The sequence below is a fragment of the Sarcophilus harrisii genome, chromosome 1 (assembly GCF_902635505.1).
Source record: "Sarcophilus harrisii chromosome 1, mSarHar1.11, whole genome shotgun sequence".
NCBI classification, from domain to species: Eukaryota; Metazoa; Chordata; class Mammalia; order Dasyuromorphia; family Dasyuridae; genus Sarcophilus; species Sarcophilus harrisii.
Genome location: NC_045426.1, coordinates 700,166,473 through 700,193,201, shown reverse-complemented (window position 1 = coordinate 700,193,201; position 26,729 = coordinate 700,166,473). Strand labels below are relative to the sequence as shown.

The 26,729-nt window shown below is 51.0% G+C and overlaps 1 protein-coding gene across 4 annotated transcripts in view; it reads left to right on the top strand.

The window, feature by feature from the left end:
* The window catches only part of SSH1 (slingshot protein phosphatase 1), an 80,587-nt gene extending 70,001 nt beyond the window's left edge, over positions 1 to 10,586 (top strand). For all 4 annotated transcript variants that reach the window (XM_031948752.1, XM_031948753.1, XM_031948754.1 and 1 more), the window contains 4 exons: positions 3,317 to 3,463; positions 5,205 to 5,405; positions 5,867 to 6,437; positions 7,428 to 10,586. In XM_031948752.1, the coding sequence (XP_031804612.1) occupies positions 3,317 to 3,463; positions 5,205 to 5,405; positions 5,867 to 6,437; positions 7,428 to 8,573 (2,065 nt within the window). In that variant the 3' untranslated portion in view covers positions 8,574 to 10,586. The remainder of the gene's footprint in view (positions 1 to 3,316; positions 3,464 to 5,204; positions 5,406 to 5,866; positions 6,438 to 7,427) is intronic.
* Positions 10,587 to 26,729: the final 16,143 nt, after the last annotated feature.

The window sequence follows — 26,729 nt, the reverse complement described above, 5'->3', positions numbered from 1 at the left end:
TTCCTCTCTTTTTGAAGGATAAGGTGAGAATATTTGTAAAGTGCTTTGCAAATCTTAAGGTAATATCTAAATAAAGAAGTTATTTTTAGGAGTCTTCCCTCCTTGGAAAAATAAGCAGGATTGCTCTGGTTGGCCCCAGGAGGTGAGATCCAGGAATCAGGGGGAAAGTTCTAAAGAGGCCCATTGAGGCTTCCTAAGGAAGCTGTCCAGGAGCGGGACGGGGATGGGCAGAGCTTCATGGGCACTTCCTTGCCTTCAGGCATCGACTGGACGGCCATTTGTTGGGTTATTATAGGCTGGTTTTTGGAGAACCACTAAGATCCCTTCGAGTTCTGTGTAGCAAATCCGTAAATCCTTTGGTGGATTTTATGCAGGGGATCAAGTGATTTTTTTTCTTAAGCTCCTGATAGTTTATGATCCATAAAGAGGGATATAACACAGAAGGAGTAATGGAGGTGAAAAGAAATTCAGGGAGATTTGAAAAGGGAAGCTCTCAACTCAGTAAATATTTATTAAGCTCCTACTGTATGCCCGACACTGAGCTGAGCACGGGGGATTTGGAGACCAAAACAAATCAGGCTGCGCTGTTGGGGAGCTCCCAGTCTGACAGGGTCAACCTCCCCTCACTGCCTTGAACAAGCTGGTGATAGTCTGAGGCTGTCTTTGAGGCTGGATGGGATTAGACGTGGTTTGAGGTGGGCAACCAGTTAGGAGGCTGATACAATTGTGAGATGACAGTTATGAATTAGAAAAGCAGAACCAATACGTCTTAGCAGCTGGTTGGATGTGGGAGATAAAGGGGGTAGATGAGTCAAGGATCAGAAATAAGGACACACATGATAGATGGTGCCGTCCTCCCCGAAAGAGCCAACTTAGATGGAGAGACTAGTTTTGGGGGGAAGATGAAGAGTTCAAGTTCAGCTCATATTGAGTTCCAAATGCAATTGGGTTTACCGGCACTGCTGCCCAGGGGAGAAATCAGGAATCTTTGATTACTATTCACTTGATTCCATTGGTTTTTTAAATAATTTTTTAAAAATTTTTATTTTTAAAAATTTTTAATTAATTTTAAATATTTAAATATAAAATAAATATCTATATAATAGATTTACATAAATAAAAATTTTAATTTTAAATATTTAAATAATTTTAAAAAAAATTTTTTGCATCTCCCAGTATCCCTCCTCCTTCCTCTCCCAGAGAATGAACTCATATAACAAATAGTATTTTTTTAAAATAACAAAAAAAGAGAGGAAGAAAAAAATCAGCATAACTGATCAAGACGTTGAAAAAGTCTGAAAATATGTCTGTACGACATATAAAATGTACAACACTTATGGAACTCTCCCCTCTGCCAAAGCATGAGGTGAAAGTATCTTCTCCTATCTCTTTATTCTATCCCCATTTGATCTTTATAATTTTATAACTCTCCCTTCTGATTTTTTCCCTTATAATTTTATTTCTTTTACTTTTCTTTTTTTTTAAATAACATTTAATTTTTTCCAATGACATCCAAAATACATCCAAAAACATGTAAAATGTACGTGGTTCTTTCCATCCTGTTGTAGTCCTTTTTCCATATAGTTTTCTTGACTCCACTTCCTTCATCCTGCATCAGTTCACGTATCACGTAGATCTTTGTCCACTTCTCTATATCATTATTTCTTAGATTGTATCGAGTCCTTCACGTTCACCTGCCACTACTTATTTCTCCATTCCCCAGTCCATGAGCTTCTACTTTGTTTCCAATTCTTTACTGACACCAGAAGTCATTCCAGTAACTTTCAAGCTTTAGAGAATGTTAGAGATATTCTTTTCTTTAAAAAAAAAAAAATTATTTCAGTGAACAAAAATCTTGTTTTCCTTCCTACTCCTCACCATTTAAAAAAAAAAAAAAAAACTAAGAAAGAAAAATAAAATCCTTGTAACCAATACGTAGAGTCAAACAAAACACATTCCCACATTAGCTGGGTCCAAGAAATAGATGTCTCATCGTGTGCCCACAGTTGCTGGGATTTTCTGTATAAATACTGGCCTCCTGCCTGCCAGGAACAGTGTGGGGAGCCCAGAAGCCTTCACTCCATAGCAGGATGAGAGACGAATGTTCCGATCTGGATTCCAGGGAACAGATGTCTGAACGTTGCTATTATATTTTTTTTTAAAGGGGGTGGAAGGACAAAAACAAACTGTTCAGGGAGACCAGATCCCCCTTCGGCGGGTCTGCCCTCATGACATCCACGGATGACCACATTTAAAAGTCAAGACTAAACAAATCCTAAAATACATTTCTGGGGCTACTGGGGATGTTTTCTTTCTCTGGAAAGTTTGTTTGAAGAGCAAGGGTGGCGATAAGCCGTGGGCTTGGGCCCCCAGGTCCGGAAGGTGCACTCTTATGGTAATAACAGCTTACGTTTCTGCCGCACCTGACGGGGTTTTTAGACATTAACTCACTGGAACCTCCCAGGAATTCTGGGCAGGAGGAAAGGGAGGAAACGTTAGCCAGTTTTTACAGGTGAGACTAGCCGGGGCCCCGGGAAGGTGAAGTCACTGGCTGAACGGCATCCCCCGTGTCGGCCGCGGGGCTGGAGGCCCCGGACTCTGAGCGTGAGGGTGTCTCACTCCCAGGAGATCCGAGTTCAGGCCCTTTCCCTTTCTTGCTCTGTAATTGCTCCGAATCCACAGAGCTCCTGAAATGAGAGACATCAGCTGAGGGAGAATTGCAGGATTGATGAGAATAAACACACCCAAGGAACCAGCACACGGGCCTGACTTTTAAAAACAAACGTTTTAAATAGGGTTTGTTCTAGAGTGTTTGTGTGGGTAGAATCATGGAATACCAGATTTGGGAGGGAACTTAGAACAGGGTATGTCAGGATGGGAGGGGGCTTAGAACAGGGGATGTCAGGGCTCAGAGGGGGCTTAGAACAGGGGATGTCAGGGCTCAGAGGGGGCTTAGAACAGGGGATGTCAGGGCTCAGAGGGGGCTTAGAACAGGGGATGTCAAGGCTGGAAGGGGGCTTAGGACAGCATATGAAAGACCTGAAGGGGGCCTCTAGAACTGGCTATAGAACATTGATGCTGGAGGGAACCTTTAAGACCTTCTAGTCCATACCCCAACTTTGGTGTCAGAAGCCAAGACCCAGAGAGAAGTGAGTTGCTTCAGGCCCGCTGGAGCTTGGGACCAGACCCGGAGTCCCCTTCTCCTGCTCCCCGGGTTCTTCCTATCTCTCTGGTGGCCGGGGTTCAGTTGGGGGGAGGGGGGAGTGTGTTCTGGCCCCGTTCTCACCCCCTCGTCTCATGCTCTTTATCATCCCAGCGTTGACTACATCTTGAATGTCACCAGAGAAATAGATAACTTCTTCCCGGGCCTGTTCGCCTACCACAACATCAGGGTGTACGACGAGGAGACCACGGACCTCCTTGCCCATTGGAACGAGGCGTATCATTTCATAAACAAAGCCAAGTGAGTGGGGGGGGGGGATTCAGGCTTGGGCTCATCCCATGATGGGTCAACATTTATATGGCACCTACTGTGTACCAGGCACTTTGGAGAGCGTGGGCTGTTCTGAGGCATGAGCCCAGGAGGGGAAAGCTACACGGTGAGCGTCTATTAAGGATCTCTCTGAGTCAGCCTCCGAGCAGCAGCCAGGAAGCTAAAAATGCCCGTGGGGGTCTCTGCCCTGAGAAGTTACACTCCCATCAATCCAATGTCAAGGCCATAAGCGTTGTGCCTTCTCCCCGGGGTTCTCAAGAGAATCAGAAGCAACTAAAGCACTATAGCAGGCAGCTAGTGGTGTGGTGGGTAGAGCACCAGCCCTGAAACAGGAGGACCTGAGTTCAAATCTGCCCTCAGACACTGTGTGACCCTGGACAAGTCACTTAACCCCCCCTGCCTCAAAAAAAAATTAAAATAAAAAAAAAAAAGCACTTTATAAATCCAAGTTAGTATTGTGACTTTTAATGACAGGGCAGTGTGGCCAAAAGGGGAGAGAGCTGACCTTGAAGCTTAATTCAAGCCTTTGTCAGTCCCGCCCTTTGAGAGTCTGGCCAACCTGCAATGCCCCGGGCAGCTCTGCTCTCCCTTTCCAGAGCAAATGCCATGATCTTTTTAATGGAGGGACTTTCCTCCTTCTGGAGTTCCCATTACCTGATGAATCCCAGCTCAAGCCCCTGCCTCCTCCTTAGGCCCTTCCCACTAATCTGAAATGAGGGAGGCAGGTCAAAAGCTCCCAGCAGCCCCAGGGAGTGGCTTTCTCACCTATAAAATGGGTATAATATTTGTAAAGTCAGTTTAACTCTATGAGCCTCAGTTTCCCCATTTGTACTACCTCCTTCACAGGTCAACTGCGGGGAGAGCCAGTGTAGGACTTAAAGCCTCCTGGAAATAGGATGTGATGATGCAAGATACTGTGGTCTCTTCTTAGCAGCTCTGACAGGCGGGTGGGAAACATTGCATCGTCCCCATTTTAGGGTGATTTCCCTGGTTCAGGGATGAGCTTTTGGTGCCTAATAAGTGCTTGTTGATGGAGTGACTGTACTCATGCCCCGGCAGAAAGGCCCAGAGCTCCCTGAGGAGACTCTTGCGGATCTGGGGGCTCCCAGAGCATGGTTGCGGGATGTGGAATCTGAAGGGCGGGCGCAGCCCCATCTGATGCCCCCCTTCCCCTGATGCCCCCCATCCCTTTATGGCGCCCCCCAGCCGGCTGAGCAGCTGTGGGTCACATAAACAGTCTGGCGGCCAGATTGTTCCCTTGCGCCCAAATAAAGCTTTGCCCTCTCCTTGTTCATGGGCTGCCTCCCTTGCCCGCTTCTCCCCTGCCCCCAACTCCCTTCAGATCACAGGCTCCCCCAGAGGGTCTTCTCCGGGGCATTGGGCAGCTCGTGACATTGGCGGATGTCTTCTGGGCTGCCTGATGGAGAAGCTGCTGTGGGAGCCCAGGTGAGGGTCTCGACGCCCTCCCAGCTGCACCCACCTCAGCCCTGCCCTTGCCCGGCTCGGCCCGGCTCCCCCTCAGGCCCTGATGTACTTTTCAGTTGGGGGATCTGCTCTCCCAGGTGTGCTGGTCGGTGTCCGTGAGCATCCAGGCTGGGCTGGGGGTGGACAGTGGGACAAGGTGACCGAGCACTAGAAAACCCGAGCGTTTTTCCCATGCGCTCAGCTGGCTTCCCCCCTCCTCAGCCTCCCTCCCTCCCTCCCTCCCCAGGAAGAACCATTCCAAATGCCTGGTGCACTGCAAGATGGGCGTCAGCCGCTCCGCCTCCACGGTCATTGCTTACGCCATGAAGGAGTTTGGCTGGCCCCTGGAGAAGGCCTTCAACTACGTGAAGCAGAAGCGCAGCATCGCCCGGCCCAACGCGGGCTTCATGCGCCAGCTGTCCGAGTACGAGGGCATCCTGGACGCCAGGTGAGGGCCCAGCCCGGGGGCCGGACAGCAGTGGGGGGGACAGGGCCCAGACCCCCCAGCAGCCCTCACTACTTTCTGGGCCTCTGGGACTCTAGATCACCGAGGGTCAGGGTGGGAAGTTTCTTCACAGAGAAAGCTGAGTGTGAGAGCATCCTGGGCCCAGCCCAGCCCAACAGCAGTGGGGGGACAGGGCCCAGATCCCCCAGCAACCCCCACTGGCTCCCTGGGACTCCGGGGTTCTAGATCACCAAGTGTCAGGCTGGGAAGGGCCTTCACAGAGGAAAGCGAGTGGTCATTGAGACCTTCAGGTCATTCAGGCCAGTCCCCCCATTACCCTCAGGGAGGCAGGCCCAGGGGTCCAGTGGTGCAGTAGAGACAGAGGAGACGAGAGGCCGGCGGCTCCGAGCCCCTGGGGCCAGGACCATGGCTCCGGGCTGACCTTCTGCCTTTGCTCCCCACAGCAAGCAGCGGCACAACAAGTTGTGGAAGCAGCAGACTGAGAGCAGCCTCCCACAGGGGCCCGACGAGGTCCCCGGCCCTGGGGCCTTCCCGATGGAGGGCTTGGAGGCGGATCTGGAGGCCCGGCTGGTCGCCCCAGACAGCCCCAAGCAGCCCGGGCTCCCGGACGGGGCGGCCCCTGCGGGCTCGGCCTTCCCTTACTGCTTCCGCCAGCTCTCAGACCCCCTCCCCAACTCCTCAGGCCACGGGGGCGACTTCCTCCAGCTGGAGGACTTGGAGAGAGATGCTCTGCTCGGGGGGGAGGCCCGGCCTCTCGAGGCAGCGCCCGAGCCCGCCAGACGTCCCCAGAAGGGGTCCGGCTCGTGTGACAAGGAGGTCAGGAAGAGGCTGGAGTTTGGGGCCCCCCGGCCTGCGAGCGGCTCCGGGGCCCAGGTGGAAGAGATGGAGCGGGATGAGAGCCCGGGGGCCGAGAGGCGGGCCCGGCCCTTGAGCCTGCCGCTGGACAGCCGCCTCAACCCCAAGGAGAACGTCAACAACAACAACAGCAAGAGGAGCTGCCCCGAGGATTTTGAGGTACATTGGGGCCAGGAAAAGGGGGGTACGGGGCTGCCCTCCAAGGGTCCCGCCAGCTCCGAGCCTGGCCGAGTCCTGTCTCTCTGAGGGAGGGAGGGAGCTGTGGGGGCTGGGGCTGGAATCACGAAGCCCTGGGTTTGGATCTTCCCTCAGACCCTTTATAAAGCAAGGGGGTGAATTTGGGCCTTCTCAGCCCCAGGTCTGTGACCTTCTGCTCCCGGCCTCAGTTTCCTGCCCTGTAGAAAGAGCAGGTCGGCCCTGGGCGAACCCCTACTCCTGACTCCCTGATTGGCTGTTTCTGTAGCAGTTGAAGCTTTTGCCAAGCGCTCGCCCCCTTTAAGGCTCCGCAGTGGGAGCTGGCGAAGCCGCTGAGATTTGAGTCCCTGCTGGCTTCCGGCTCAGGGCGAGAGCCACGTTTGGAAAAGAACTCGGTTCAAAGCCCGGCTCTGGGACAAAATAGCCACATGACCTTGAACCAATGACTTCTCTGGGTTTCCCCTGGGCGATCACGTGCAGAGTGACCACAGCAACCTCATCGCCGCTTCTCTGTTCCGCTTTAAGGCTGGCAAAGCACTTTGCAAATGCTCTCATTTGCCCTCCCCCTCCCCAGAGGTGGATGCTACTATTGCCCCATTTTACAGATGAGGAACCTGAGGTAGCAGAGATTATGTGACTGGCCCAGGATCACACAGCTAGTCCCTGAAGGTGGGTTGGAAGTCGACCCTTTCAGACTCAAGGTCATGGTCCATCCGTCAGATTTTTTTTTCACTTCCCAGTGAGCCGCGGCATGGGGCAAACAAGGGTACGGGTTCCCTGGCCCGCAGATGTTGTCCCGTTTTACAGATGGCGACGCGGAGGCTCGGGGTCGCACAGTTAGTAAGGGCCGGGCAGGATCTGACCCCGGGCCTTCCCCCGGTGTGAGGCGGGCGGCTCTCCTCCCCTCAGGCTGCCGCCCGCCGGCCCATCTCACTGTGTTTTCTTGCCTTCCAGCACGACGCCATATTTGGGATCCTCAACAAGGTGAAGCCTTCCTACCAGTCGTGCACCGACTGCATGTACCCCGCTCCCAGGGCAGGGCCAGAGGCTTTTGGGGAGCGGTGCGAGAAGACTCTCGGCCCCCCCGCCATCTGTACCCAGCCCCCCCTGCTGCCCCCTCCCACGCCCTCCCCCGGGGACCAGGCGTCTGGCAAGCCCCGGCTCCTGGAGAGACCATGCTCAGGGCCCGGGACAAACCCCCCCGGCCAGGCCGCGGACCCCCCGGAACCCCCCAAGGAGCCACAGAAGGGCCCGGCCAAGCCGCCGGCCCTCCTGAAGAACTGTGACAAGAGCCCGCCCGGCCCGGAGGCGCCCAAGGAGGAGCCGGGCTCCCGGAAGGAGGCCCGGACCGCCAAGGACCCGAGGCTGCTGCTCTTCGCCAAGGAGCTGGCCAAGCCCAGCGCCAGCAGCTACCTGATGCAGCACCAGGAGTCCATCATCCAGCTGCAGAAGGCCGGCCTGGTCCGCAAGCACACCAAAGAGCTGGAGCGCCTGCAGGGCGTCCCCGCCGAGGCCGCCCGGCTGGAGGCCAGCATCCCCGAGGAGAGCCCCGAGTTGCCGCTGTCCCGGGGTGGGCCCGGCCCCCCGGCCTCGCCCCCGGGCCCCCCCGCTTCCCCCCCCTGCCCCGGCGAGGCCGCTCTGCCCCTAGAGGGCGCCTCCCAGAAGAGCCCGGGGCCCACCCTCCTCTGCCGCCCGGACCACACCAGCAGCTTCTCCAAGGACTTCCTCAAGACCATCTGCTACACGCCCACCTCGTCCTCCATGAGCTCCAACCTGACGCGAAGCTCGAGCAGTGACAGCATCCACAGCGTGCGTGGGAAGCCAGGCCTGGTGAAGCAGCGGACGCAGGAGATCGAGACACGCCTGCGGCTGGCCGGCCTGACCGTCTCCTCCCCGCTCAAGCGCTCCCACTCACTGGCCAAGCTGGGCAGCCTCAACTTCTCCTCGGAGGATCTGTCCAGCGAGGCGGACGTGGCGACCCTCGTGGATGCGCAGGACTCCAAGGCCGGCCGTGCCTCCTCGTCGCAGGAGCCCCCTGGGAGCCCCCCGAGACCGTCGGGGAAGCTGGCCCTGGGCGGCCTGTGGGCGGGCCGGAGCTGACCCGGACTTCCCCTCCCCCCCCAACACACGTGCTCCTCACTTGTCACGGTCGGCTCCTGACGGCTCAGTCATCATGGGAAACTGAAAAGATCTCGGCCCCCTCCTCAGCCAGGCCCTAGCAGAGGGGCCCAGGGACTGGAGAATCGGCGGTGGAACATAGCACAAGGACACTGGTGGGCGGCCGCCGGCTTGGGAGAGCCAGGAAGGAGCTCCCTCCAGGTCACGGCGGAACCCCCGGCCGCCCACTCGCTCCCAGAGTAACAGGCCGGAGACGCGGCTCCTCCTCGGCGCCTGTGGGCCCCGGGCTGGCTGGGACAAAGTGGTCGTGGCGACCCCGTCAGAGCGGCCATGAGGGCCCGGCCCGGCGGGCGACATAATTCTACCTCTGCTCCGGCGGGCTTTGTGCTTCGGTTTCATATTTTGTTTTGGATGCTTGGTCTTGTCTAAAAAACAAAGAGAAACAGAATCCCGGGGACCCCGAGGCTCGTTCCTGAGAGGGACTGTGTCTGAGGGGCTTTCCTAACAAACAGCCCAGGGGGTGTTCTCTGGTACCCTGACCACCTTAGAGACGGAACTGCTGTCTGACGTCACGGATGGAAGTGGAGGCGCTGGGCTCCCTGGCCACTGCCCAGGCCGGCTGTGCAGGATTCGACCCCATCGTCTGGCCATGCGGAGGGATGGCCGCCGGAGTCTGCCCAGGCTCTGACCCCGTCACGGAGCAGGCGTCTGGATTGGAGGTTGTGTTTTTGTGGGCGGACGGGCAGGGGATTGGGTGTCATAGTCTGACGCCGTCAACACTGGCCGCTCAGGCCTGAGCTCCATCCCAGAGGCTTGGAGGACTCCGCCGTCCGGTCCCTCCCGAGTTCTTGTCATCCTGGCCTGAATATCTCGGATTCCCATATTTTGAAAACTGGCGGCTCTGGACCAGGCGCATCCTCCACTTTCTCTGCTGCGGTTCCTTCATGGAGACCTCAAGGAAACGGTTCCCTCAGGAAAAGGGCCGGCCCTCGCCCTTGCGCCCGTGTCACCCTCCGTGAGGGTTCCCATCCTTCCTAATGGATCTGCAAAGGTAGTAAGGCGGCAGGACAGGGATCAAGGATTTATCTGGCAGGCCCTGGGCCAAGCGCTCTACACAGAGTATGTCCTAGTCTGTCTTGGCACTGGGTCCTTGGGGGCACCCAGAATCCCCTTCTGCCTGCCTCGGGCCATTTCTTTACCGACAGCTCAGGGTCAGCAGCTCACACTGATTTCCTATATCAGGAGGAGACGAAAGTAACTGGGGGGGCGGGGGGTCGTTTGTTTTTTGTTTTTTTTTAATTGAGTCATTTTTGGATTTCTATACCTCCTCCCGGGGCATCTGGGAACACATTTCTCTGAGACAAATGAACAGGTCCTGAAGCGCTCCAGAGACGTTTACACATGTTCCATGGCAACCACAAAGGGAATGGGGAGGTGCAATTGGGGAGCTCTGGGGCTCCTTCTAGTCCCAAATCTGCTTTCTGGGATCCCAAGGCTCCTTGTGAAGGTCACAGGGGGTAGATTTAAATCTCAGACCAAATGGCTCATTTCAGGCAGCATAGGGCCCTTGGGGGATTAGAAGCCAGCTTCCCAAACTCTAAGTCTCCATCCCCCTGCAATGGGGTCCAGTATTCCATGACTCCAACATCCCCTGTTCTAAGCCCCTTCCCAGCCCCGACAATGCCTTTCTAGCTCCAACTTCCTGTGTTCTGTGTTTCTAATTTCTCCCCCAATCATCTCCACCCCTTCATTCTAGCATCCTCTCTCTCTCTTTCTCTCTCTCCTTCTCTCCCTTCTTCCCTCACAGAAGTTCTTCCCGCTGCCAACTATGCAAGCTCAAACCTTCAAAAGAGCTGCCTTGACATTGAGAGGGGAAGTGACTGACTGGTGATCACAGAGTTAGTAGGTGTCAGGGCAATACTTGAACCCATGTCTTCCTGACTCCATTTATGGACTTCCATAATTCTCTTCCTTCCTCCCTCTCTCTCCCTTTCTCTTTCTCTCTCCTATTTCTCTTTCTTTGTCTCTATCCTTCTCTCTTTCTCTCCTGTCTCTCTCTCGCTCTCTATCCTCTCTCTCTCGCTCTCTCTCTTTCTCAGAGAAAGAACCATTTCTGATACACAGAGATCTGGCTCAGGATGCATCAGGATGGGGGTGGGCACAGATTAAAAATAAGTGACTTCAGGCCCAAGGTCCAAGGGCTTATGGACAGTGCAGGGAAGCTCTTAAACAACCACATCTCCTCAGGAAAGCGGACTCCAGGTTTGGACGTGAGGAAGGGGGCAGCCAGGGATGCTCGGAAGTACCTTATTAAGAGGCCTTGGGGGAAAGCTTCCCCAAAAGGTCACATGCAGCATGGAAGCTGCCCCCCACCCTCTTCAGAAACCATATCCCCGGAGAAAGCCGGTCGGGGCCCTTGCTTGCTCCCCTCGCGGGGTCTCCCCCTGCGCAGACTTTTCACCCATCATCCTCTCTTTGGGGAGCACAGGCAGAAGGCTGGGTGAAGGGAGTGCCTGCCCTGGAGGGTTTCCATAAGGGCATTTTTGCCCTGAGCCCAGACTCTGGAAGCTTCCATGAAACGAAGGAGCCGGAGGGCTGGGGAGCGGAAGGAGCGGGCTGAAGCAGCTGGTGGCCCAGTGGCCGCGGCCGTTCCCCGCTTCTCCTCCCGGCCTTGCAGTGAGGGTGACAAAGGGAGCCGGTTTTCTTTCAAAGAAGCTTTAAAAGTGAGTTCCCAGTCACAATTAAGAGTCCCTGAACAGGATGATCTCAGGAGAGTGGAAACACTGGATTTTGGAGCTGGAGGCCCCAAGGGTCAGTCTGCTTTGCTCTTCACTCCTTGTATGACCTTGAACAAGGGACCCCTTAGCTGGAAAATGTACCTTTTTTAAATGTAAAGTTTCTTTCTAGCCTCTACATTCTGCTCCTCTGCTCTTTCCAAAACACCATGATTCTGACTTTCTGCTTCTGTTATTCTATTTTTTTTTTTTAACCCAGTCATGTCCTATTTGAGGTTTTCTTGGCAAAGATACAGTAATTTGCCATTTCCTTCGATGGCATTTTATAAATGAGGAAACAGAGGCAGACAAGGTAAAGTGACTTGGCCAGGGTCACACAGTTAATGTCAGGCCAAATTTGAGCTCAGATCTTCCTGATTCCAGCTCTATCCACTCACTGCCCAGTTTTCTTTTTCTATTCTACTTCTGTTATTATTTTTACTTTTATTATCATCCTCTTTTAAAACGGCACAAAGTCTAAAAGAAAGTGTGATCTAGACAGAAAGCATTGTGGGCTGGGATTAGCCATGGCAGAGACAGCTAATTCTTCAACTTGACTTGGACTAGGACCTCTAAGACTTTCCCATCCACCATCTTATTTTTAAGACATCCATTCCCCCCCGTCCTAAATTTTCACTTTCCCCATTGAAATCCACCGTCTTCCCCCTTTATGTTTGATGATTTTATCAGTTCAAAGACTTCCACTGACTGACAACTATGCAAGTCCAAACCTTCAAAAGATTTGTCTTGGGGCAACTGGTGGTGTAGTGGATAGAGCGCCGGCCCTGAAGTCAGGAGGACCTGAGTTCAAATCTGGCCTCAGACACTGTGTCTGTGTGACCCTGGGCAAGTCACTTAACCCCAGTTGCCTCAGCAAAAAAAAAAAAAAAAAATTGCCTTGACATTGAGAGGGGAAGTGACTGACCCATGATCACAGAGTTATCAGTAGCAACATTTGAACCCATGTCTTCCTGACTCCAATTATGGATTTCCATTTGCTCTAGTATATCCTCCTAGAACCCCCATGGGTGGTTTTTTTCTTCCCCCCCCCCAAAAAAAAAAAAATCCAAACCTGTTCTCAGAGAATTATCACCTTTTTTGCCCAGTTACTTCTCATGGAAGAATGGTTTTCAGGTTAAAAGTCTTTACAAAAAGAGGATGATGGGAAACTCATTTTCCATCCATCTCTGTCAATGAGAGAGTTTTTTCCCAAAAGGTTTTATCGGGAGAGCCATGCAGCTTCTGCCATCAGAGGAAGAAAGTTATGGGATGGGGGGTCTTACAGACATCGCTGTACATTCTGAGAAGCCCCTCAAGGAGATTGGTCTCCGCACTGGCCAGTCTGGCACCTGGGTTGAAGATGCTCCCAGGGTCCTGCTGCTGACGCTAGGACCTCCCAGTCGGAGCACAGAGGGGGCCCTGAAAGTTTCTCATCTTCCATTCATGGGCCAGAGACCAGAAGGCAGAGATTAGTGATTCTCCTGGCCAGATAGCATTTTTAAGGCCTCCTATGGACAGAACTGTGTCAAAAAAAAAAAAAAAAATGGAGTGGGCTGGAAACATGGTGAGTGCAGCCTCTTCTCTTGGGCTACCTCCCTCTTCTCTCAGGGTTACCCACAAACCATTGTTCCAATTGCATGACAGCCTTTGGTAAATGTCGAGAATGCTGGGGGCAGCTGGGTGGTACAGTGGATAGAGCGCTGGCCCTGAAGTCAGGAGGACCTGAGTTCAAATCTGACACTTCATACTTCCTAGCTGTGGGACCCTGGGCAAGTCATGTAACTCCCATTGCTTCAGCATAGGGGGAAAGTTGAGAATGTTGGTTTTTGTTGTCAGAGGACTTCGTTCAAATCCTGCTCTAAGTCACTTCCCTGGGCATCAGGTCATAGGTAGAATGAAGGTATAGCCCTAGAATATCTTGGTATGTTCCCATCCAGACCTAACTCTGTGATCCTCTGCATATTGTAACTGTTTTAGGGCTTCCTTTCCCTGGCTCCTGGGGATGAGGAGGAACTCACTCTGGAGATGGGGACCAACTTCGTCTTCCTTTGGCAGATGTAGGCTTTCCTTTTGCCACTCCTTCCAAGGCCACTCGATTGCCTCAGTTTCCCCGGTTTGTTTCATTTTCCTCCCCATGGCTGCCCCTGACTCTTGGCCCAGACATGGGGCAGAGTGCAGCGGCGGTGGTAATGATGGGGAAGGAGCTCCGGGGATGCTTCCCAGCTCCACAAGCACACAAGTCACCAGTGGAATCACAGTCCAGTACTCAGACTCTGGCTGCTTCCTCCACTGTCCCCATACCCCCCAGTTTTCACTCTTGACCTCAGGCTGCTCAACTTTTCCCACAAACAAGGCAATAGGCTACGTCCCCATCTCCCTCCAGACTCCCACCTCCTGGCGGGACGACTTTGTCTGCTCTTAACAGGCCACGGCCCAGATGGCTCTGGTTTTTCTAGGGTGAGTGTGACGTTGTATGTTTGTTGTAACCCACCCCACGCCCACCAGGGACCGGGCCCCTGGACATCCTTTGGGACAGAGAATACAGCTCCCTTTGACCAGCCACGTGTTGGGGCCCCCCAGTCTGAGACACTGATCTCTCCCCAGAGAACGCCGGTCTGCGTCCTCGGGGGCCTCTCGGGCTGGAGCCGTGCCGTGTCCCCATCACCCACGGATGCTCTGGCTGCTCACTGCAAACCAAACATTGCCGCCGGGTCCTGCGTCCAGCTGCATTTAGTTGTCTGTCCTCCGTGAACATGTGTGTGTGTGTGTGTGTGTGTGTGTGTGTGTGTGTGTGTGTGCATGTGTGCATTAGTGGGCGAGGGTTTATCCTACAGCTGCGTGTATATACATATATGTACCTAAATATATATATATGAACATAGAGACAATTTGAACCTGAGTTTCCCCTTCCCCCATGCAGATCTCCCAGATGCCATCATCCCGAAAGATCTCCAGTAATACCTGCTGTAACTCTGTCCTTGGTTTGGAGGAGGGTTTGAGCTTGGGTTTTGGTGGGTCTTCGGTCTGAAGAAGGGATGTCCCTGACTGACGAGTTCCTCCTCTCCTTCCCCTCTCCTGCTTGGGGCTTTCTTAGCCTGGCTGCATGAGAAGAGCTGTCTTCCCTCTCTCCTTCCTTGTACTGTAATTAGTTTTTTACAATTGAGTGCCTTAATGATACTTTACAAATACTGTGTATTTATGCTAAGCCGGTCCCACTCCGCTGATCCCATAGGGGACGGCTTTTTTGGTTTCTGGGGGCAGCCCACGGCAATGACATCGAGCATGTCGGGGCTCCATCGTTGCATTTCTCCTCGTCCTGCGCTGAACTAGGGATGTGTGGACACAAGAGCGTCTGTTTGGGCTGGGGATTCCCAAGTCCCCTCTCTGGCTCTCAGAAGATTCAAAATTCTATCTCTAGAGAGACAGTGAGACGGGTTAGTGAGACTTGGCTCCTTTCTTCAGACCGGATCCTTGGGACCCTTGAAAGCCATCAGGGCCAACCTCCCGGTTTGGGCCGAGGCGTGAGGGGACGTCTTATTTCAGGCGACCACGACCCCCGAGGTCCCCGGTTCACGGTCTGTATACCTCTATTCAGGGGCTCGACCCGATCGATCCATGCTCAGTCAAGGCTCGCACTTTAGCCTTTGGAGTCCAGTCTGGGGCTCTTAATATGGTGCCCGGAGGTCTTTGGATAAGTGAAAGCCGATCTGCGCGGGACATCATAACTAAAACCTGGCACTTTGCCCCTCTGTCCCCCGACTCATCACATATATTATTTTATTCTTCCTTTTTCCTATTATCTGAGCCAGCTTTTATTTCCCTTTCTTTTGGCCATTGGGAGCATGTTAATAAAGTCAACCTATCCACCACCAATCCATCACCTCCCATTCCCCCCCAAGCCTAAACTGGTGACCGTTTGATTTTTCCAAAGGGGTGAGTGAGTAACAAAAGCTGTCACCAAGCATTGCTCTTATTACGTATCAATATTCATCAACTTCCTTCTGGTCTTTTTTTTTACATACATATTTAAGAGGCAGTATCTTTTGTACTGTGAATTTATGGTAGAAGATGAATAATGCACTTTTTTGGGTCCATGTGTATTGTATATAACGTGTGTGCTTCTCATAAGGAAAATAAACTTTTTTTTTCCCGTGCAAAAGACTCGATAATCTGTTTCAAATTGTGTGTTCCGTGGTACGACCAAGCACTTGCAACCAGCCCTGACTGACAGGAAGCCAAGAACAATTATCATCAACGTTATTGACCCTGGCTTACTAATAAATTCCGTTTTAGCGCCTGGAGAGATGGGAGGGTATAGCACCACAAGCCCAGCACAAGAACCTCTGTTTGAAGCTGGTGAATGAAATCCCCCTCCTCTTATTAGCAGCTCGGATTGTATACTCATTGGTTGGTAGACAGTGCAATAATTAGGGTAGGGCAACGGGGTTCTTTGCCCAGGATGCTGAAATTCGAAGGGTACTGACCCTTGGTAAAAATTAACATTACGTGTTTACTCATGCATATTTTGTATTTATATACATAGTCATGAGTTGTTAATGCCAAATTCCCTTCTCTGAATATTAGAGAATCCAACATTGCCAGAAAGCACTAAGGGCAAGGGAATAGTTAAGCAGTATTTCACTCTGAACTTTGCCCCCAAAGTAAGCAAGAATAATTAATTAAAATGAGTAGCTACCAGAGGTTGTCTTTCTCCCTCAGGTACTGTATCCCAGATGGATTCCTCCCCAATCTGAGCCCCCCAGCAATGTTTTCCCCGGGTGCGTTCCCCCCCCCCCCGCCCCCCATTACAACAGGATTCCAGTTCCTTCTATTCCTGAAGTCTTAGGATTCCCTCCATCCTCCACAACACACACCGTGCTCAACTAAATTTGGCTTAAGAACTAGATTGGAGGACGTGTTAAGTGCTGTTCACCCCTAAGCACCAGAACAGATAATTATATCTCTGCTAAGCAGCCCAGACTCGTGACACATCCAGCAGTCATTCAACGAACTTTGGCTAGCACAGCCCTCCCTCGCTTAAGTCCATTTGGCTCACATGTCAAGGATTGTGGTGGTCCTCGAGAACGGGGGACAATCCAAGCTTAACGGTCCCCCCGCAGGCTCCCGCTGCCAGGCTCCGTGGGAGCTCCTTGGGAAGCTCCAGATCTGGGAGGGAATATTCAAGATTTAACCATCACCTTCCCCTCCCAGAGTCGCTCCTGCCCCCAAACCCCCAACTTCCCAGTCTGGGAACTGCCTGGGAGCTCAGCGACCCGCCGTGAACGCATCCCCTCTGCAACTTCTCCCCCTAACCAGCCTCGGCTTAAAGATGGCGCCCAGTAAGGGAGAGCTCACTACCTCCCAAAGCTCTTGTGCCTCCTTTGGGTATTTGTAATTGTTTCCTTCTCTTTGTTCGGTCCCATCCAGCTCTCCATGACCCCATTTGGCGTTTTCTCAGCAGGAATACTGGAGTAGTTTGTCCTTTCCTTCTCCAGCTCATTTTACAGATGAGGAAACTGAGGTAGGATTAAGGGACTTGCCTGGGGTCACCTGGCTACTAAGTTTCCAAGGCTGAATTTGCACTCAACTCTTCCTAGCCTAGACCTGGCACTCCATGCACAAGGCCCATCTCGCTGCCCAGTGTTTCCTTATGAGAAACTAAATCTAGCACTTTGCAGTTCCCACCATGGCTTCCAGTCCAGCCTTCTGAAGGGAAACAGGATTTTCCCCCAAGATGACCCTTTATGTCGATGGAGAATACTGGCCCACAAGTCTTCTCCAGGCCTAGAATCCCTAGTTCCTTCAACCAGTTCTCACAGGGCCTCCTGAGGCCCTCGGTCATCTTGTTGTTTTCTCCTCCCAGTTTTCTCTTCTCCCCATGCTTCTTCCCCTCCCCTGCCCAGACCTTTGACTCCAGCCCTGTCGGAGATTCCAGGGCCTGCTTCGTTAAGCCTTTGCAGGCCCCCGTGCAGCTTCCCGGCCTGCTCTGAACCAGGACATCTCCCCTAGAAATGTCAGCGTCCCTCATTAGTGGGAAAGCTCTTCGAGGGCAGGGATTGTCTTTCTCCTTCTACTGCATCCCCAGAGTGCTCAGCGCAATAACCGCCACGTGGTAAGTGCTTCATAAATGCTTCCTCCATCTGTTCTTTCTCCTCAAAATTTCCCAAAGCACCTTGTTCCCTTCGCTCCATACTGTGTCCTTACTGCTCTGCCGTCCAAGTGCCGGCCTCTAGTGGGCAGCTACTGATGTTTTCATTTTTATAACCTTGCATTTAGCACAGTAAGAGAAATGTTAGGAGCCTTTGGAGAAGAGAGAGAGCTGCCCGGAAGTGACATTTTCCTCTGGACCTGAAGGGGCGGAACTCAGGAGAAAGCGCTTTTACTTGGAGGGAACAGTAGAGAACAAAGGCCTGAAATGGGAAATCATCCAGTTCACCTAAGAATGCAGAGAGCCTGAGAGTCAAGTCAAATAAGAGCAACAAGCATTTATTAGGCCCCTTCTGTATGTTCGGTGTCATCTAAGTGTAAAGTGTACAAAAAAAAAGGAAGTGCGGTCCTCCCCTCAAGGAGCTTCCAGTCTAATTGGGTGAGAATATGCAGAGCTGTTGTGAAAGATGCACCCTCTGAGGAAAGGGACTACCTCTGGTGGCAGGAGCCTGGGAAAGGCTTTTTGTAGAGGATGGGGTTTGAGATGAGACTAGATGGGAGCCAAAGAAGCTAGGAAGGAGAGAAGAGGAGGAGGAAGAGCAGAAGAGGGAGAGAGAAAGGAGCAGAGAGAGGAGGAGAATGGAGAGAGAAGGAAGAAAGAAAAGAAGAAGGAGGAAGAGGGAGAAAAGAAGAGAAAGTCAAGTTGTGAAGGGCTTTAGAAGCCAGAGGCTTTTGTATCCTGGAGGTGATTGAATCTCTGGTTATTGAATAGAGGGATGGCATGGTCAGTCCTGCACATGAGGCACTTTGTTGGGTTTGGGTTTTTTTTGAAGGGGAGAATGATGGTGGGGAAAGCTACTGGGGTCCAATGATTTGCCCAGGGTCCATAGCTAATAATTACCAAGTATCTAAAGTCAGATTTGACTCTAGTAACAAGGTGGTGAGGGGAAGGCAAGGGGCTACCAGGGGTCCTCACACTTTTTAAATAGGGGGCCAGTTCACTGTCCCTCAGACTGTTGGAGGCCGGACTATAGTCAAAACAAAACTTTGTTTTGTGGGCCTTTTTATAAAGAAACTTCATAGTCCTGAGTGAGGGGGATAATTGTCCTCAGCTGCCACATCTGGCCCATAGGCCATAGTTTGAGGACCCCTGGTACACGATCTCTCCCCAAGCCATCCATCCTCCATTAGCCACTAAACTCTTCCAGCTCTAAATTTCATGCCAGTGACGACTGTCCATCCCATCCCTCCAAAAGAAAGAATTCCAGCAGGTTGTCATCCAACCTCTGCTCCAAGACCTCCAGGAGGGCGTCCCCTTATCCATGAGACAGCAGCCCAGCTCTCATTATTAGGAAGCTGCTCCTGCCAACAGGTGCTAGTTTGCCCCATTTTCACCTCTCTTTTCCAGCCCTGACATCCCCTGTTCTAACCCCCTCCCTCCCCCCCAGCTCTGACATCCTGTACTCTAAGACTAAACGTATGGACATATAGTGCCTCAGTCTTCCCACCCTCCTTGCTCTAGATTCATTACCTCCTCCCAGAAGGGAGCTATTTTCCGCACTGCCCGTACCCAGCAGCTTCCACCCACCCCAAATCTAGGACTGTTTGAGAGGCAGTGTGGGAGGATCAGAGGGGGGTCTCTGCAAAGCTTCCTGGGGTCTGCTGTCATCTGCCTCAGAAAGAAGAATTGGGGGCAGCCTCCCCGAGTCCCCTCCCAGCCCCAGGAAGAGGGAGAGAAGAGATAGGCAGAACCCCTGAACCCTGCCTGAGCCTTTTGCATGGTGCCTTCAGGCCCAGGCCCTGCATTCTGCCTTTAAAGGCAAAGCTCTTGTGCGGCTTCTCCGGGGCTTGTAAAGAGGCCAGTTTGGGCCTTGAAATGGTTCTCTCCGTGAGCTGCTGCAGTAAAGACAGTGGCAGTGTTTATATTGGCAAGGGCCGGGCTCTGTCTGAGGGCGCTGGGAGATTTGGCACCTAAGAGAATGGCCCGTGGGAGGCTTGTCAGTTTGATGTATCCAGCTCGGATGGATGATCCTGAGAGACCAACAGGTCCAACTTTGGTAGGGACCTGAGGACGTGGAAATAAGGGGATGGAAGAGCTCTTGGAATAGGGGATGTCAGGGCTGGGAGGGGGCTTAGAACAGGGGATGTCAGGGTTGGGAGGGGGCTTAGAACTGGGGATGTCAGGGCTGGGAGGGGGCTTAGAACAGGGGATGTCAGGGCTGGGAGAGAACACCCAGTCCACCCCACTAATTTTGGAAAGGAGAAAATTGCAACCCCAAAAGGGAGCCAGATTATCCAAAAATATTTCCATTTAATTCCTAGAATTTGGAGCAAAACCTCCAACACTTCCCCCTCAAAGAGAAAGAGCATTAGTGGCTAGCTAGCCCAGTGGATGAGCATCAGGCTTGGAGTCAGGAGGATCATCTCCCTGGTTTCAAATCTGGCTTCAGACGCTTCCTGGCTGTACGACCTCTGCTTGCCTCAGTTTACTCATCTGTAAAATGAGCTGAAGAAGGAAATGGCAAAACCCCAGCTCCAGCTTTGCCAGGAGAACCCCCAGGGGCTCAGGGAGAGTCAAACACAATGGAAATGACTGAGGGCCCTGCCCAGGATCACTTTTCTCTGTTTCATCTGCCCTAGAGGAGACAGGAGCCCTTCTTTATCTGGGTCCCCATTGGTGCTTTCGAATGGCCTGGCCAGTGAAGGGGGCCTCCTGTGACCTCTCGTCTTGGATCCTCTGGAAAGAGGCAGCTCCCAGGAGTGGGGCCGGTCACAGGGGACCCACAGTCCGTGGGCCCTCATCCAGTTCCTCCCGTGGGCGCCCTGTGAGTGGCTGGGGGAAGGCCTTCCGGGGCTCACAGCACCCCCCACCAGCGAGCCCATCCTTTGGTACTAAGGGGACCGTCATCCCTTCTCCAAACGGACTCTGACCTATCTGACCATCGAGGGGTGAGGGATGGAGCCCACGCTGGCCAGGTAACAGCGGGTGACTCCCGCCCCCTCTCTGAGGGACAGAACCTCTCACTTTTTTTCCGTGGGACCATATTTTTCCCTGTTGTTTCCATCGCTGCCTCAGAGCTTCTGTGATTTCTCCAGGAACACAGACCTCACGCCCACCCAGGGCCCTGCCCATGTCACTATCCTGACCCCTAGAGAAGGCGGGTCCCGGGGGGCCGGTCCCACAGTTGCCCACAGGAGAGTCCCAGGCCCATCTGGGTCCCAGGGCTCCTCCCTGTGAGGAGGCGACTGCCGAGCCTGGGAGGGGGCGGCCCCTGGGGGACAAGCCACAGCAGGGAACACCATGTTACCGCTGCCCTCCCCGTTCCCGTCAGGAGCAGAAGTCACATCCTGTTATGGGGTTGCCATGGCAGAGATTCACAACATCTGGAGGAGCAGGCCCCGCCCCTGCGGGATGGGTGGCAGAGGATATTTATAGGCCTGGTCCGACATCAAAGGCCTGGAACACCAATGAGCTCTCGGCCCCATCCTCGGCTGCCCCGGCGGAAAGTCCCGGCCCCACCTGGGAGGAGGGGAAGGACTGCGGACCTCCACGGGACCCTTTTCAGTGGGCACCGTACATGGCCCAGTGGCAACCTTCTGTAGTTCTGGGGGGAATCGGAAGCCCAGAGTCCTGGGTTCAAATCTCACCTCTGCCTCAATTCAGGCTTCTGAAATTTTTTTTAAACATAGGCCTCAGTTCCCTTTTCTGTACACTAAAAGATCTAGACAAGATGGGCTTCAAAGGCCCTTCCATCCTGAAATCTCTGCTACCATGATCCTCTACACCAGGAGCAGGGAATAGAACGACAAAAATTCAGCCGTTCCCGCCCCTCATCCTCCCTGTATGAACTCCGAGGAATGAAAGGAGTAAGGCTTTATATCAAGCCTACTATGCGCCAGGCCCTCCACTCAGGGCTTTTAACAAAGATTTTCTCATTGATCCTCACAGCAACCCTCCATGATTGGTGCTATTATCATCTTTATTGATAAAACAGCTGGTCAGGAAGCCCCGGGTTCAAATCCAGTCTCAGAACTGACAAGCTGTGTGACCTTTAACTTCCGCTGGCCTCAGTTTCCTTAGCTGTCAAATAGGGATAATAATAGGGCCTACTTTCTAGAAATGTTGGGAGGATCAAATGAAATAATCATTGTAAAGGGCTTAACATTTAGGAAAGGCTTTACAAATATTAGCTAGAATAATAATATTGTTACAATTTATTTATTTAAATTTATTAAAGTATTGAAATAAAATAATTTCTTTATTATGACATAATTATAAACAGGTGTTAAATGACTTGCCAAAGATCCCACAGATACTAGAAAGTATCCGAGGCTGAATTTGAACTCAGGGCTTAATTGCAGGCAATCTTACCATAGATGTCACCACTAGCCCTTCATTTTGCCGTTTGGGGCATTCTCACATGTTGCTGTGACTTGTGCTAGTGAGCGTCCCAGATGGGATTACTCTAATCTAGTGCGATGAGTTCATAAGCTTTCGGGCTGGAGACCTTCCAGGCCGATCCCCCTGATGTTCCATCTTCTCCCTGTCTCTGGAAGTTACTGTCAAGGCTGCTATTCAGCCTCAGCTGGGAAGCAGATGATCCTTTCTCACGTTCCCACAAGCAGAGAGAATTAAATGGTCTTTCTGCTGACATCGGACGATTGTAGGATCTGAATTCAAATCCACAGTTCTACATTCTCCCAGAGCACCTCTGGGAAAGTTGCAGGAAAGGGAAATCAGTTAGTATTATGACATTTCCATCCCATTTTACAGATGAGGACACTGAGAGCCATTTACAGATGGGAGTCACCGACTATGGCCTCAGCTCCTCAGCTCAGAGTTTCCTTTGAAAAGCTGCCTTTGCAAGAGCTGAGCATCCTCTATGCCTCCTGGACCCTGACCAAGTGGCCTGTGGGGCTGAGGCCCAGATTAACCTTCTCCTCCTCCTCCTCCTCCTCATCCCTCAAGCCTAAGGCTCTGGTCCTCTGGGACCAGGACTGAGAGAGGCAGTGGGATGACGAGGACATAACATGGGCTCTGGAGTCCAAAGAACAAGGGTCAAATCCTGGCTTTGCCATTGGGACCTTGTCGGTCACTTCCCTTTTCTGGACTTAGGTTAATTGCTCAGACATTTCAGTCGTGTCAGATCCTTCATTTGGGGTTTTCTTGGCAAAACTATCAGAGTAGATTGTCATTTTCTTCTCTAGTTCATTTTACAGATGAGGAAACTGAGGCAAACAAATAGGGTTAAATGACTTATCCAGGGTCATACAACTGGTGTCTGATGCTAGATTTGAACTCTTCCCAATTTCAGGTCTGGCACTCAATCTACTGTGCCATCTGGCTGCCCAGGACATAAATTTACTCCTACTTTTAAGAAATGGAGGGTTCGGATTAAATTGTCAGTTCCATTTACTGGGATCTGGGAGAAGTTGATGAGCCAGACTGAGTTCTACTATTCACATCCCGGTCCTCTCCCTCATTTGTTAAAATAATTTTTTAAAAAAGGGGGGGAGTTCTTAAACCAGGGTCAATGAATTCTAAGAAAAATTTGTTACAACTGAATTAGTTTATTTTGTTTTCCTGAGACTCACTGAGGCTGGAAGGACAGGACCCAACCCCCACTGTGGATTGTCACAGAGACTGACCCACTCTGCTTTTGGCTAAGGTGGGTTTACCCTTCCTAAGGCAGTGCGTTGGCTCCCACTTCCTGAGGTTCGCCATATTGGGGCCTGACTTGGGATTGGCCTTAACTCACTTTGATTCAGAAGTCCTAAACCCAAGCAGTCTGGCAGTCTCAGGCTCCCCCAGTAGCAAGAACTGAGGGCATGGGTCACTCAACTTAATTATTGTGTTTCAATATAATTCATTTCCTATGTATTCTGTGCATTTCAAAACATGATTTTTAGCAGGGTCCATAGGTTTACACCAGATTGCCAGTGGGGGCCCAGCCCCCTTTGGCCCTTTTCCAGTTGGACAACCATGGGCCCTGTGACCCCAACCCAGTTCTGGCAGAAAAGCTGATCCTTGGAATCCATACAGAGATGGGGTTGCTTAGGTCTTGGCCAATTTTGATCGGAGAGATCCCTGAACTCTCTGCTGGGCTCCTGGCCAGCTCCCATTGGGGGAACCAACAGCTGTGACCCCCATGGCAGGTTAAAGCTAAGCCGGGGACGTGTGTGTGTGTGTGTGTGTGTGTGTGTGTGTGTGTGTGTCTTGGAATCACAGGGCTCCAACTGAGACCCAAGGGCATGAGTGCTGGCAGCTCCCAGAGAGAGAGAGAAGCTGGGAAATTATAGCGACCCTACACATCGAGAGGCGGTGACTGTGCCCACAGCTGCCTCCCTCTCAGCAGCCTCCACAATCTGACCCCAGGAAATCTGGATGGGGCTGTGACCCCTGAAGCCCTGAGCCAAAAGTGACTGATGGAGGAAGAGGTAGAGCAGGTGAGCAGGGCTGAGCCCTAGAAAAGTGGAGAGACTTCTTCTTCTGACAGGGGCCCAGTGCCTACGGGTATTTAACTGGCTTTTTGCCTACTTCCTCCCCTTCCTCCTACTCCCTCCTCATTATCTTCCCTCCCTCCCTTTCCTCCTTCCTCACTTCCTCTTCTTCCTCTTTCTCCTCTTCTTCCCCTTTCCCCTCTTCCTCCCCATCCTTGCTCTCCTCTTCCTCTTCTTCTTTTCCTTCTTCCCTCTTCCCCCTTCCTCTTTTCTTCTTTCTCTCCCTCCCTTTTCTCCCCTTCATTTTCTTCTTACCCTCCCCCTCTTATTCTTCTTTCCCCTCTTCCTCCCCTTCCTGCCTCTCTTCTTCATCTTTTTGATTCCCTCCTTCCTTCTCCTCTTCTTCCTCTTCTTCTTTATTTCTCTCTTCTTTCCCTTCTGCCCTTCTTCTCTTTCTTCCTCCTGTTCTCCATCTTGACAAGTCATAGTGCCATGGAAGAAACACTGGATATGGAGTTGGAGGTGATCCTGGGTTCAAATCATGATGTTATTTCCTGATTGAACTTTGGCAAGTCGAAGCTCTCTGAGCCTCAGTTTCCTCACCAGTACAATGAGACACTTGAATTGGTTGACCTTTAAATTCTAAATTTATGATCTTCTGCTTTTGAAGAGTATTATAGCTTCTGAACTGTGGGATTCTGAGCAAGACTCTTGCCTTTCTCAGTCTCCATTTCCTCTTTTGTAAAATAAATCAGTCATGAGTCATGCTGGAAGGAAAGCTATAATTGAAGTCAAAAGATCCTGGCCACATTAATTCCTAGCTGTGGGCTCCTGGGCAAGTCACATAACCTCTCTGTGCCTCAATTTCCATATCTGTAAAATGAAATTGGACCTCTACAATCCTAATGATCAGATTCCAAATCATTCCACTGTTTAGCAGGCAAAGTGCTTCAGTTCTCAGTCACTATAAAGTTCCTTATAATTATAATATTTTCCCCCCTGAGGCAATTGGGGTTAAGTGACTTGCCCAGGGTCACACAACTAGGAAAATTGTCTGAGACCAGATTTGAATTCAGGTCCTCTTGACTTCAGGACTGGTCCTCTATCCACTTGATATAATCAGAATGTCCAGGATGGAGGAGGTGACAGGCCCACTTTCCCCTGCCCTGGGAAGGCCACATCTGGAGCCTCGTGTTCAGTTCTGGGGACCAATGTCACAAGGAAACTGAGAGGCTGCCACTGGCCTCCTGGCTCTTCCACAGACAAGACCATCTCTCAGTTCTGGGCATTGTCTCTGGCTAACCCCATGCCTGAAACACTCTTCCTCTTCCTCTTTTACCTCCCTGACTTATCTAAGATCCAACTAAAATCTGACCTTTTACAGGAAGCCTTCCTCAGTCCCTCTTATTTCCAGTGCCTTCCCTCTTATGTATATTACATGCTTTGTATATATTTGCCATTGTTGGTTCCCCCTCCCCAGCCCCATTCGACTAAGTGATCATGCAGACCCAATAACCCAAGAATAATAAAGTATGTTTCACATTATATACAATAAGAACAAGATTATATGATGATCCACTGTGATGGACTTGTCTCTTTTCAATAACGAGAAGATTCAAGGTTGTTATTGTTATTCGTTTGCTTTTTTTTTCTTTCTCATGGTTTTTTTCCCTTTTGATCTAATTTTTCTTGCACAGCATGATGAATGCGGAAATATGTTTAGAAGAACTGCACACTTTTAAGGGGAAGGGAGGGAGGGAGAAAATTTTGAAACACAAGGTTTTTGCAAAGTTGAATGTTGAAAACTATTTTTGCATGGATTTGGGAAAATAAAATACTATTGAGGAAAAAAAGAAAGTATGTTTCAATATGCATTGAGACTCCATCAGTCCCTTCTCTGGAAGTGGAGAGCATTTTTCATCATGAATCCTCTGAAATTGTCTTGGATCATCATATTGCTGAGAAGAGGTAAGTCTACCATCATCGATCATAATACAATGTTGCTATTACTGTGTACAACGTTCTCCTAGTTCTGTTCCCTTCATTGAACATGAGTTTGTGTAAGTTTTCCTTGATCTTTCTGAAAGCATCCTGATTGTCATTTCCTATAGCCCAGTAGTATTCCATCACAATCATCTCCCGCTACTTGTGCAGCCAGTCTTCAACTGATGGACATGTTTTCAATTTCCAATTCTTTACTATCACAAAAAGAGCTGCTATAAATATTTTTGAATATATAAGTTCTTTTTCTTTTTATTTGATCTCTTTGGGATCTAGTAGTGGTATTACTGGGCTAAAACTTATTCATAATTTTATAGTCCTTTGGGCACACAGTTCCAAATTTCTCTCCAGAATGATTAAATCAGTTTTTTACTGATGGTGCATGCGTGTCCCTATTTGTCCACATCCTCTCTATTTGTCTTTATTATTTTTTTTTTTTGGTTATATTAAGCAATCTGTGAGGCGATGCCTCAGAGTTATTTTAATTTACATTTCTCTAATCAACAGTGATCAGAATTTTCCCTCTCTGATTATGGATAGCTTTAATGTCTTCATCTGAAAAGTGCCTGTTTATGGTCTTTGATCATTTGTCAATTGGGGAATGACTTATATTTTTATAAAATTGGATTATATATTTGAGAAATGAAGGTTTTTGTCAGAGAAATGTGCTGTGTTCTGTCCCTTTGACTCTCTCTCCAACTTCCCCCCAACCTAGTTTCTTGCTTTCCTTCTATTCCTGGCTGAATTGGTTTTGTTAGGGCAAAAAAAAAAAAAA